Here is a 12,875-nt window from a genome sequence, read left to right as displayed (position 1 = left end):
ATCAGTCTTTTGGTGATCAACCTACATCTTTCTCCATAGTAAGTGAGATTGCTGTTGTCCCATGTGAGACTGCACAGAAGCCATGAAGACAAAACATAGTTGCACTTACCTGTAACTGATGTTTCTTGAGTGGTCTTCTGTGCAGGCACACATCCCTCCCTCCTTCCACACCATAGACTGCTCTCATTCAAGGCTATTAATGGCAGCTGTAGGAAGATCACTTCCCCCCCCCCTCGAGTCACATGGCAGTTTGAGCAGGAAGAACCGACTCCACTGTGGGGAGGCACTCTCACAGCTTAGAACTTTCTAGTAATTGCAGAATCTTTCTCCACGGCGAGACTGCACAGAAGTCCATACAATAAACATCGGTTGCAGGTAAGTGCAATTATATTAAACATTTTACATGCAAACAGGGCCGACCCCAGACTGCCTGGCACCCTAGGCAAGGCTAACTTCTGGTGCCCCTCTGCACTGATAATGTCACCGAGTCACATGGGGGGCACCCAGTTTGGTGCCCCCTGAAGGCCAGTGCCCTAGATAATTGCCTAGTGGCAGGGCCAGCCCTGCATGCAAACAAACTTGTCTCAAGCTCAGTTTCTGGGAAAGACTGGGGCAAAAGTGGTCCTAAAAGAATCAGGAAAAATAAAGGAGGAAATGTAAGGCAAAAACTAATGGGCCCAGAGAATGTATGGAGGGTGGGGTAAACCAATGCAATAACACTAAATAGAAAATCCCTAAGATGTGGGTCTGAATATCTACTCAGTCTTGACCCTTACTGGGTGACTTTGAATCAGCTTGACTTACCCCACAGAGTGTTGTAGGGAGAACCATATACACTGTCCTGAGATCTTCAAGGAAAGGGAAAGATGTTTTTAAAGCATAGCTAGAACAACCTCTGAGCAAGAGCAAAACAGTGCTATTCAATTGCTTGCATGGAGCATTTGGTTAACTCTTCCCCAAATGGTGTTCTGTATCCTGGCATTCTTCCCATGTATTTCTGTTATCCCTCCCACATCAGCTCTTTCTCTGGAATGCAGCTACCCTGCTGATTTTCTTCCACTCCCCCATTTGTGTGTGTGTGTCTCCACTCTTTATTTCCTGTATGTGGATACTTCAACTTTATCACTAATGAATTACATCTTGTTATTTGCAGACAAATCCTTTTGAATTCTCATTTCAGTGCCAACAGTGTATAAAATGCCTACAAACTTTGTATTCCCTGCAAATTATTGGCATACGTGCCTTACTCTTTTGTCCAAATTGTTAGATGTTATTTAATAACACTGCAGCCAAGACAACCTGTTGTAGAGCCATTATGTGTTACTTTGAAATCTGAGATCCATTCATTGCCTTTCATTACAATTTGTATTACCAGTTGTGTACTCTCCTTTATAACAGTTCAGTATACACCATGTAAACATTTCAACAGAAGTTGCACTAAAAGAGCAATCCTCAGCAGGTCTTCTCTGAATTCTACTATGGTCTATTTCAGGGGTGGAATTCTAGCAGGAGCTCCTTTGCATATTAGACCACACACCCCTGATGTAATCAATCCACTAAGAGCTTACAAAAAAGAGACTTGTAAGCTCTTTGAGGACTGGCTACATCATGGGGGTGTGGCCTAATATGCACTCACTCCCAGGAAAGTGTCTGTAGGATTGCACTGTAAATGTCTTACTGAAGTCAACTTCCATTGAAAATTCTGCTTTCATTTCAAGGAGCCTTTCGAAGAGAGATTAGTTCATGATCTATCCACTTGTTTAATATCCCTTGCTAGCATCCAGGATGACAGATATTCTGCGCTATTTTTTGTTAATAGTGTAGGTTGCCAGGTCTAACTCAAGAAATATCTGGGGACTTTGAGGGTGGAGCCAGAAGCAAGGGTGTGACAAGCACAATTAAACTCTGAAGGGAGCTCTGGCAATCACATTTAAAGGGACTGCACTCCTTTTAGACGCTTTCCTTCCATTTGGAAATAATGGATAGGGGCATCTTCTTTTGAGGCTCATAGAATTGAACCCCTTGGTCTGATCTTTTTGAAACTTGGGGGGAGGGGGTGTTTTGAAGAGAGGCACTGGATGCTATGCTGAACATTTGGTGCCTCTACCTCAAAAACAGCTCCCCCCCCCCCCGAGCCCCAGATGCCCATGGATCAATTCTCCATTATACCCTATGGAAATTAGTCTCCATAGGGTATAAGGGAGTGCCCAGCAGATATTTCTATCCCCTCCTCCCCGCTTTCTGCTAACCCTGAAGTGAGGGGAGGGCCAATGGACAATGAGGAAAGATGACAGGAAAAAAGTTGATTGATTTGAGATGTGATGTTGGAGGAGAGTTGTACAGAAATTGTGGACCACCAAAAAGACAAATAAGTGAGTTCTAGATCAAATCAAGCCTGAAGGTAAAATGACTAAACTGAGCTTATCATACTTTGGTCACATTATGAGAAGACAAGAGTCATGGGTGGGGGAGAAGCAAAAATGCTAGGAAAAGTCGAAGGCAGCAGGAAAGGTGGAAGACCCAACGTGATTTGGATGGACTCAGTCAGGGAAAATACAGCTTTCAAGTCCTGTTAACGATAGGTCCTTCTGGAGGTCATTAATTCATAGGGCCGTCATAAGATGGAAGCACAGACTCCAGCACTTAACACAGATACACACAGATCCAGGCATGTTTTCCTTCCCTCTTTCCAGCCATTTCTTGCATCCTTTCACTCCCCTTTGGCCATTCCCTACTGCTTTTAATGTGGTTTTCTGAATTATTATTTTTATCCACATGTTCAGATGATACAAGTTACTTGGAGGGAAGGGTTAACTCCTGTTTCCCCCACAGATACCTTTTATATTTTTCTACAAACTTTCTGATTACTCCTAGTTTGCAGAAATGTACACTCTATCACTAGCTTTCCCTCCTTGCCTTGACCTGCATGGAAGGCTCACTCTGAGATTAAATATATAATGGCTAATATCACCAGAGCTTTTTTTTTTTAAAGCAGGAATGCAGTTCCAGCTGGCTTGGCATCAGGAGGTGTGGCTTAATATACAAATGAGTTCCTGCTGGCCCTTTTCTACAAAAAAGCCCTCTGTGAAACAATGGTGATGTGGGGGAGGTATGGCCTAATATGCAAATGAGCTCCTGCTGGGCTTTTTCTACCAAAAAAGCCCTGAATATCACTATTAGCTTATCCAACCCTGTCTTCATATCTGGTCACTTTGAAACCATGTTTCAGTGACTCTTACTTCATGATCCATTGGGGAGAAAAGAAAAAAAAATAAGGCCACTCATTTGGAACAAAGTTTTAAAAAATCCAGTAAATATTAACCTAACAAAAGGTTCCCTGGTTTGGTGACTAATGCAAGGTATTAGGTTAGGCTAGGTAGACATTCAAAGAACAGAAAAAAAATTATTAGCTCTGCCAAGTTTAACTTCTGTGTGTAGTTGGAAAACCCCCATTAAGGCAGCAATCTAAAGTGGGAGTAAGTCCTGTTGAAATCAATAACTTATTTCTGAGTAGACAGAGGATCAGACTGTAAGCAAAGTTGAGGGGTCTGAGAATTTACTCTGAGTGCACTTGTCCAGAAAACCGGCTTCTGAAGTCATGACACTGTAAGTCTCTGCAGTTCGCTATCCTAATTGGTGAGCTCTGCTTATGGTTCCAGTGGAGGGATTGTAGCAAAGGGTCTAGAACAGGGGTGCCAAACATGCAGCCTGGGGGCCGAATCAGACCCTCATAGGGCTCCTATCAAGCCCCCGAGGAACTGGCTGTCATCTGCTTCCTTCTCCCTCTCTCTTGCTTCCTTCTGCATCACAGCTCGCTTTGCAAGACTTGCTCAATTGTACAAAAGCTACAGAGCAAAACCTCTATTTTCTCCATTGTCTGAGGCTCTCCCTTGGGGAGGAAAAGGGGAAGCAAAGCTTGCTTTGCCAGGCTTTCTCATTTGCACAGCAGAGCTACTTGGCCAAGCCTCTCTTCCTCCTATTGGCTGAAGCTCCTCCCCCTCCTGGTCCCCTGCGGAAGGCAGGAAAGAGCCAGAGCTTCCTTTGCCCAGTTCCCTGGAGCCTATGGGAGAAATACAAAGAAAGCATCTTTAAGACCAATAAGTGCTAATGTTTTAAGCATGTTTTTAAGGGGTTTTTTTTACAAAAAATATCTTTAATTGGGTTTGTGTCTCTGCTACCTAATCTTAAATAGGAACACACATGGCCCAGCCCAACATGGCACGGCCCAACAAGGTCTCATTAATGTCAGATCCAGCCCTCGTAACAAATGAGTTTGACACCCCTGGTCTAGAAACTAGACAACCGCTAACAGAGAAGAAGATAAAGTGGGATTGCAGAATAGGCTGGAGTCATCCCAAAGAGAGCTCGGCAGGAAAAATGTCATTGGCAAGTTACTCATGACGTGAATGGGGAGCCAGTGTAGCTGCATGAAGGGGCCGTGGGCGTCACAGTCACACTCCTTTGTATGAGTGAGAAGACGTGGGCCGCATCATTCTGTGCATTTAGGCACATTGAAAGCTGTGGCTTGGTGAAGCCACAGAAGAGGGTATCGGGGAAGTTAAGGCCAAGGGATTTAACAATGCCTCGGCTGAGGGTTTCCGCTAAGCCCCTGCCCTTATGCTGAAGGAGGGACAACAGGTAGCACCAAAGGAGAAGATGGGAAAGCACCTGGCAAATTGCAGGGGCTGAAAGCAAAAAAAAAGCAGGATATTAGCTAGGAGAAACCCAGGGGATTCTTCCTTGTGAACATGCACTTTTTCTGTGGGTATGATAGCAATGAGGCATGGCAAGGCAAGAGCTAGAGGAAATGATTGCTAACTCTTTTCTTAGGACAGCCATGCCTTCTGGAGAAATTTAAGGCAGATAGAATACCACTAAAAAAACAATGAGTAGACGCCAATCGTTATATATAATTTATCCTATATACAACTTTAAACCAGTATATTCAAGTATCAACATCAATTTCCAATTTCTTCCCTCCAGAAAATTTGCAAAAAATTACAAACAACAATTTTCAAATTATTACAAACAACCAAGTTCATCATGCAGTCCATAACGTCTTTGTGAAATTCCTGAAATGTGAAAGAATGTCGCAAGAAGTTACGGGTTGCATGATGAACTTTGTTTATTGGAGGAAGGATTTCTGAAGATTATCAGTCCCTCTATCGGAAAGTATTGGAACTAATTGCTGATTGTAATAATTGGTAAATTTTCTGGAGGGAAGAAATTGGAAATCGATGCTGATATTTGTACACACTGATTTAAAGTTGTATATAGGATAAATTATATATAAAAATTGAAGTATAATCATTGTTTTTCAGTGGTACACTCTCTGTTTTGACACCCCTTCTGTGGTATTCCTGGAAAAATTTAGCAGATTCAGCTTTCCTAGCAATATGTAAGAAAACCGGGGCGGGGTGGGGGGGAACACTTGTAAGACCTGCTTCCCCACTCTGATGAAGCTATGTAAAGGATAACCATGCACATAAAGGTAAGAAGCAGCATTATTGCTAGGTGTGATGCTGGATGATTGGCAAGGCAGAGAACAGGAGACACACATCCTCTGGTCTGAGATCTTAGGAGGGTCTCTAACGCGGTGCCCTGCCCATGGATGCGATGGCACCCGCCAAGGGTTTTTAGAAAGTGGGCAAGGCCAGGTAGAGCTGTTGTCCAGAAGGGCTTCTGATTGGCTACTGGAGATTTGACTGGCCACGCGGATTTTTTTTTTTAAATGCTGCTTTGGCAGCAGCTGCCACTGCAGCTCAAGATGCATGCAAGAGAATATTTTCCAGGGATATGTTCACTTTAAAAGGCATCCTGTTAATCAGAATGTCTGCCTGAAATGTTCACATGTGTACTATTAACACTATTCATGACCGCATATATTTGGTTGGCTCCGCCTCTCATGCCAGCCATTTTGTGGTTGTGCCCACCACCCTGTATCAGGATTTCAAAGCTGCCTGTAGGCTGAAAATGTTTGTGGGACCCAGCCTTAGGGGAATCCAGCAAATGGGAAAGTGGACTGTCACGTCAGCAAGGAAGAGATTGGTGATTGGACTTTTACCCTGCTCTTCACTTGGAGTCTCAGAGCAGTTTACAATCTCCTTCTCTCCCACTTCCCACAACAGGCACCTTGTGGGGTAGGTGGGGCTGAGAGAGCTCTGGGAGAACGACTCTTGAGATAGCAGCTCAGTGAGAACTATGGCTCACCCAAGGTTACCCAGCTGACTGCATGTGGAGGAGTGGGGAATCATTCCCGGATTAGAGTCCATGCACTTAACCTCTGCACCAAACTGGCTCTCAAACTGGCTCTCAAATGCATAGCGAAGAGGTCCAAAACTAACCGAGAAGCTTCAGCAGCGTCCCACCCCAGGATTGCCTCCATGCTAAGCTGAAGCTGGAGTGGCAGTGTTTGTCTCTTGTGTTGATTTTGGTGGTTAGTTTTATGAACTGGCTTTCACTAATGTCGATAACCCCAGTGCAGGGTCTCAGTTAATAGATAAATTTCAGGCAGTTTTGCACTGATACGTGATATGACACAAGACTGCCCGCTCTTCCCATCATTATCAAAGATTTTAGGTTTTCACGGCTGGTAACATCATTAGGGTTTGTAGAATCTTTCGGGATCAAGTGCCGTGTTCTACTGGAGAAAGTTTTCCTTCCAGACGTTTCGTTCTCAGCTGCGGAGAACATCCTCAGTGGCGTTGCAGCCGGAGCAGGCGCTCTGACCTTCTTGGCTGCTGTGCATTGAGTGCTGTGCTGTGCGCAGCTGAGAACGAAACGTCTGGAAGGAAAACTTTCTCCAGTAGAACACGGCACTTGATCCCGAAAGATTCTACAAACCCTTCCCATCATTATTTGCATTTTCTGCTGAAGCATTGGCTAAAGGTATTCAGAAAGATATTGACATGCAAGGCATACAGTTTGGTTCAGAGACATTTAAGAACCCTTCACATGCTGATGATATTTTTGCTTATGTTGTCCCATCCAGAGGAGTCCATTGAGTTTAAGTTTAGTTTAAGTTTATTGGATTGATTTATTTCATCTGTTGGGTAGATGCAGTGAATTTTTCAGATATAAGATTAAATTGATTAAATTTAAAACGATGGGATTGATATTTGCCAATCTAAAGATGGTATTGTTAAAATGTGTCATGTTCTGTGGAATAAAAGACCAGTTCAGCATTTAGAATGCTGAAGACTTATACTGCAATCCTGAAAAGAGTTAAAACCTTCTAAGTCCATCTAAATCAATGGATTTAGAAGGGTGTAACTCAGTTTAGAGTGACACTGCTAATGTTATTACCTGATATCAATCATTAGAGATTGATAAACGAGTTAAAAAGATATTTTCAATTTGGAGTAGGCTATTTCATTTCTTAGCTTGGAAAGATCTCTGTGATAAAAAATGAATGTGTTACCTAAAATTCTTTTTTTATATAGTTGAATGTGCTTTTGGTTGTTAAATCTTCAGTTATAGATAGATGGCAGACATGAATTAAAAAATATGTGTGTTCTAACAAAGCCCCTGGGATTTCTAGTAAACTCTTTTACAAACCAATGTCAAAAGGAGAAGTAAATCTCCCAAATACTGAGCAGTTGAATTTTCAGAATTATCGGGAAAAGATGACTGGTTGATAAGCGGGAAAAATAACTCAGCCACAGAATCATTTTGCAATGTTTTCCTTCAGGGCTTTTTTGGTAGAAAAAGCTCAGCAGGAACTCATTTGCATACTAGACCAAACCCCCTGACACCAAGCCAGCTGGAACTTGTGTTCCTGCTCAAAAAAAGCCCTGTTTTCACTGAAAAGATTTCCCATGGCTTGGAGTGGGGGGAAGGTGGAATCTAAGGATTATAGACTGATTTTAATCTAAACCACTCTTGCAGTTTGAAAAAAGCTGAAGCCAGTGTTGACCTCAGAGTTATCATAATGGATGTAGTTCTTTTCTGGATTACAGGCTCATAGTGGATGTATTTATACTAGGTGATGTTTGAGTCTGAAAAGGCACTAGCTTAATTATTTCAGAGGATATCTTTAAAAACTCACTTGAGGCATGGACAGGTGGGGCAAAATCTCCAACCTTTCAGCATCAACATACAGCATATTTTTAAAGATAATCGCTGCATTAAATAATGAGGCTGAATTTGAAAAGGTAATAGAAGTTGGCATGTTTTTAAAAATGAACTTCTGTTCTATATTCATTTTTGTTAAACTTAGACTGTTTTTGCACAATTCTGTGCTTAAATGGCAGAGAGGCCTTAACCATGTCATCCTGGAAAAGGTCTGGTATTGGATGTGGGGTGCTAATAATAGAATCATAGAGTTGAAAGGGGCCATGCAGACGATCTAGTCCAACCCCCTGCTCCATGCAGGATCAGCATAAAGCATCTCTGAAAAATAATCACCCAGCCGGTTTTTGTTCTAAAATACTTTCTATGAATTTCAGTGAACACTTTGTAAAAGTACAGTACCAGTGGCATTTTGCGTCATAACATAGAAACATAGAGCTGGAAGGAACTCCAAGGGTCACTAGTCCAACCCCCCCCCATAAAACCCAAGAAATTCATAATTATCCCCCACAGTCCTCCAATGACCCCCTACTCTATGCCCAGTGGAAGGGGCAGGGCTTTTTTTGTAGCAGGAACTCCTTTGCATATTAGGTCACACACCCCTGATGTAGCCAATCCTCCTGGATCTTACAGTATGCCCTGTAAGCTCTTGGAGGATTGCATATTAATGACCTAATATGCAAAGAAGCTCCTGCTAGCATTCCACCCCTGGGCCACACACCCCTGGTGTAGCCAATCCTCCCAGAGTTTACAGGGTTCTTAGTACAGGGCCTACTGTAAACTCCAGGAAGATTGGCTACATCATGGGGATGTGGCCTAATATGCAAAGGAGTTTCTGCTACAAAAAAAGCCCTGGGAAGGGAGGAAAAAATCTGACCTGGAGGAAAATCCCTTCCTGATCCCAAAGTTGTGATCAGTATTACCCGGGGCGTATAAAAAAGCACCATGAGAGCCAAGCACTGGCTTATTCTTTCTTGCCTTCCTTCTCACAATCTGCCTAAATTCACAGAATCACCATTACTGTCAGTTGACCGCCTAGCCCAGGGGTGTAAAACATGTGGCCCGGGGGCCGAATCAGGCCCTCGAAGAGCTGCTATCAGGCCCCCAAACGACTGGCTATCATCTGCTTCCTTCTCCCTCTCTCTTGCTTCTTCCTGCATAACAGCATGCTTTGCAAGGCTTGCTCAATTGCACAGGAGCTACAGAGCAAAGTTTCTATTTTCTCCATTGGCTGAGGCTCCCTTTGGGGAGGAAGGGGGAAGGGAAAGCTTGATTTGCCAGCCACCCTCAATTGCACAACAGAGCTGCTGAGCCAAGCCTCTCTTTCTTCTATTGGCTGAGGCTCCTCCCCCTCCTGGCTCCCATGGGGAAGGAGGGAAAGAGCCAAAGCTTCCTTTGCCCAGTTCCCTGGATTTCATGGGAGAGATACAAGGAAAGTGCCTTTAAGACAAACAAGTGTTAATGTTTTAAGCATGTTTTAAGTTTTTTTAAAAAAATCTTTCATTGTGTTTGTCTGTGTCCTTTATAAAGTTTGTATCTCTGCTACCTAATCTTAAATAGGTGCACAAATGGCACGGCTTGACATGGCTCAGCCCAATAAGGTCTCATTTATGTCAGATCCAGCCCTCATAACAAATGAGTTCGACACCTCTGATCTAGCCTCTGCTTAAAAACCTCCAAAGGAGAGCCCACCACCTCTTGAGAAAGCCTGTACTATTGAAGAACTGCTCTGTCAGGAAGTTCTTCCTAATGCTGAGCCGGAAACTTCGTAGATTTAATTTCAATCCATTGGTTCTGGTCTGACCTTAGGTAACATTAATCTTGGATTTATTCCAGCTCTTCAGATTCATGTTGAAGGTACTCTATGAAAAAGGATAATTTTTGATACTTGTTTTGGAATGGTCCACCAATCAAAAGTTATGGTGACATGATTGTAGGTTAATCTGCAGTATGTCAGTTGACTTGTGGTCCTCATAATTCCTGAGGACCTTCGTAACCATGACTTTGTCCTGTGCAGGCCACCGATCTGACACGCATCGGTCCGGAGGCAGAGAGCGAGGGCGCTCCAAGGAACGCAAGCACCTGCTCTCTCCAGACATCTCTCGTTGCAACTCAGAGGAGAGGAGTCCGCAGGCAGATGGTGACTCTCCAGAGAGACATCAGTCCAGGTCGCCTAGCGAGGGCAGGTCACAAACGCCCAACAGGCAGGTAGGTGTGAAGCAAGCACAAGCAAGGGAAACGAGATCGACAAAACATGGGTTCTTTCTGTTGAAAATAATAGGGCCAGTCCACGCACATGTTTGTACATCACGTGATCACTCATGGTTTCACTCCATATCTGAGGTTACGTAAAGTCATATGATGGCTCTCTGTGTACTTTTGGGCCTTGAGGTTGCAATCATCAAGCCGTCAGTGTATTAAGTAGTGCTTAGATGAAGACCACAGCCTAGGAATAAGTCTGGCATGACATCTTGACGGGGTCATAATATCTTTATTGGAACCAAAGCTCAAAGCTTTTAGGTATCATGGAGCTCTTTCTCAGGCTTAACAGAACAGAGGAGAAAGAGAAGTTACTAGCACAGGGATTGGGAAGATATACGATATAGCACAGTTTCTCCAGGGAAACTGATCTCTGTTGTCTGGAGATCAGCTGTAATTCCAGGTTGGCAACTGATGTCCATGAAGAAGCAGAAATCAACTTGGATTATTTACTTCCTTGGATTACATACTAACCTCATTTCTAGTCAACCTGCCTGTCTCATCGGGATTCAAGGCAGATTACAAAAACTAATACCCAACTATGCCCTGACCTGGATAGCCCAGGCAAGACCGATCTCATCAGATCTCGGAAGCTAAGCAGGGATGACTCTGGCAAGTACTTGGATGGAACCTCCGTGGAATACCAGCAGTCAGAAGGCAGAGGCAGGCTTTATTCATCCACCTCTCTGAATATCCTTCAGGCCCCAAGTAGGGGTCAGTCACCAGAAGTCACCATGACTTCCAGGTACACACATGCACACACAGAGAGATGCACTGGGCTTTTTTTGTACAGGAGCTCCTTTGCATATTAGGCCACTCCTTCCCAATGTAGCCAATCCTCCAAGAGCTTACAGGGCTCTCAGTACAGGACCTATCGTGACCTCCAGGAGGATTAGCTACATCAGGGGTGTGTGGCCTAATATGCAAAGCAGTTCCTACTACAAAAAAATCTTTGATGCACGTATAGATACAAGAATACAAAAAAAAAACCCAGTACCCAAGAAGACAATAAAAAATATACAAAACAATGAAAGCAAAGACTAGTACAATAAAAACTACCTAATTTTTTTCCTGCAGACGCTAAACCTTTTTTTTTTTAAACTTATAGAATACATTGTTTATAAAAAGGCCATCCTAAACAGTTCTATGTAGACAGATCCAAGTGGGCAGCTGTGTTGGTCTGAAGCAGTAGAACAAAGTAGGAGTCAAGTTCACCTTTAAGACCAACGAAGTTTTATTCAGAACATAAGCTTTTGTGTGCTCTGATGAAGTGTGCTTAGAGCACACGAAAGCTTAAGTTCTGAATAAAACTTTGTTGGTCTTAAAGGTACACTTGACTCCTACTTTGTTAAACAGTTCTATGTTCACAGTATTTTAAGCTTATCATTCCTGACTTTCTGTGGGGGGTTTGTTCTCTCTCTCTCTCTGGCGTTGCAGGGCACAGGCTCCTTGAGCGAAAGCTCCATCCCTTCTCTATCTGACACCAGCACGCCAAGGCGAAGCCACCGCCAGCTCCCTCCGGTGCCACCAAAGCCCCGGCCCCTCATCTCCTACTCCGCTATGGTGCAACATCGCGGTGACATCTCCCCACCGCCCGATGATAGCGAGGGCGGCTCCCCTTTGCTTTCCGGGGCTCTGGAGACCAACAATACCTGCTTGACTGAGTCTTCCGGCTCCCCGCAGGGCAAGCAGAGCCTCCTCTCCACCCCGCAGCGCTACATCTCAGAGCCGTACCTGATGCTCCAGGACGACTCCCATGCCTCAGACTGTGGTGAGGAGGAGACGCTCACCTTCGAGGCCGCCGTGGCCACAAGCTTGGGCCGCTCCAACACGATCGCGGTGGGCCCTCGCTCGAGGCACAGCTGGCAGATGCCCAACGGGCACTACCGGAGAAGGAGAAGAGGGGTGCCGCAGGGGGTGATGTCAATAGCCGGCATCAATGTACTTAGCGACACGGAAGAAGACGACAAGTGCTAGAGGCTGCCTCCCTCTTCTCCCCCCACTCTCCTCTGACGCATGCTGTTTGCCACATTTGGAAATGAAACGAAATGCAAATCGAATGCAGCAGAAACAGGGGCTTTGCACCAAAAAAAAAAAAAAGCCAAAACGAATCCATCCCACAGGGGTTTTTTGTCCCTTCCCCCTTCCCCCCCTCCAGCTGCCCAGAGAAGCATTTGATTGGCTTCAGCAACCATGGACCAGCAACGGTGCACCTGCTTGAGTAGTGAGCGCGAAAACATGATGACAGTTACCCTCCGCCCAAGGGTCCTGTGGAGCTCTACACTGCCCAGAGCCAAGAGCTACTCCCAAAAGAGAACAAAAGGAGCACAGCAGGAAGACCATTGTATGATTTTGGTCCTAGCTACTTGGTAAAGAAAGGAAGTCCCACAATGAAACCTAACGGGTGTTTGGAGTGCATGTGGTTAATTTCTTGAGAACAACCAGGGCTTTTTTGAGCAAGAATGCACAGGAACACAGCTCCAGCTGGCTTGGCGCCAGGAGGTGTGGCCTAATCTACTAATAAATTCCTGCTGGGCTTTTTTGTT

General features: G+C 44.4%; 1 protein-coding gene across 1 annotated transcript in view; it reads left to right on the top strand.

Annotated features, from left to right (window-relative positions):
* The window catches only part of CACNA1E (calcium voltage-gated channel subunit alpha1 E), a 605,524-nt gene extending 593,101 nt beyond the window's left edge, over positions 1-12,423 (top strand). The window contains exons 48-49 of the mRNA XM_060232603.1: positions 10,088-10,278; positions 11,767-12,423. Coding sequence (XP_060088586.1) covers positions 10,088-10,278; positions 11,767-12,306 — 731 coding nt within the window. The 3' untranslated portion in view covers positions 12,307-12,423. The remainder of the gene's footprint in view (positions 1-10,087; positions 10,279-11,766) is intronic.
* The last annotated feature ends 452 nt before the right edge of the window (positions 12,424-12,875 follow it).

Source organism: Heteronotia binoei, chromosome 2 (assembly GCF_032191835.1).
Source record: "Heteronotia binoei isolate CCM8104 ecotype False Entrance Well chromosome 2, APGP_CSIRO_Hbin_v1, whole genome shotgun sequence".
Taxonomy (NCBI): domain Eukaryota; kingdom Metazoa; phylum Chordata; class Lepidosauria; order Squamata; family Gekkonidae; genus Heteronotia; species Heteronotia binoei.
This window is presented reverse-complemented; position numbering and strand designations above follow the sequence as displayed.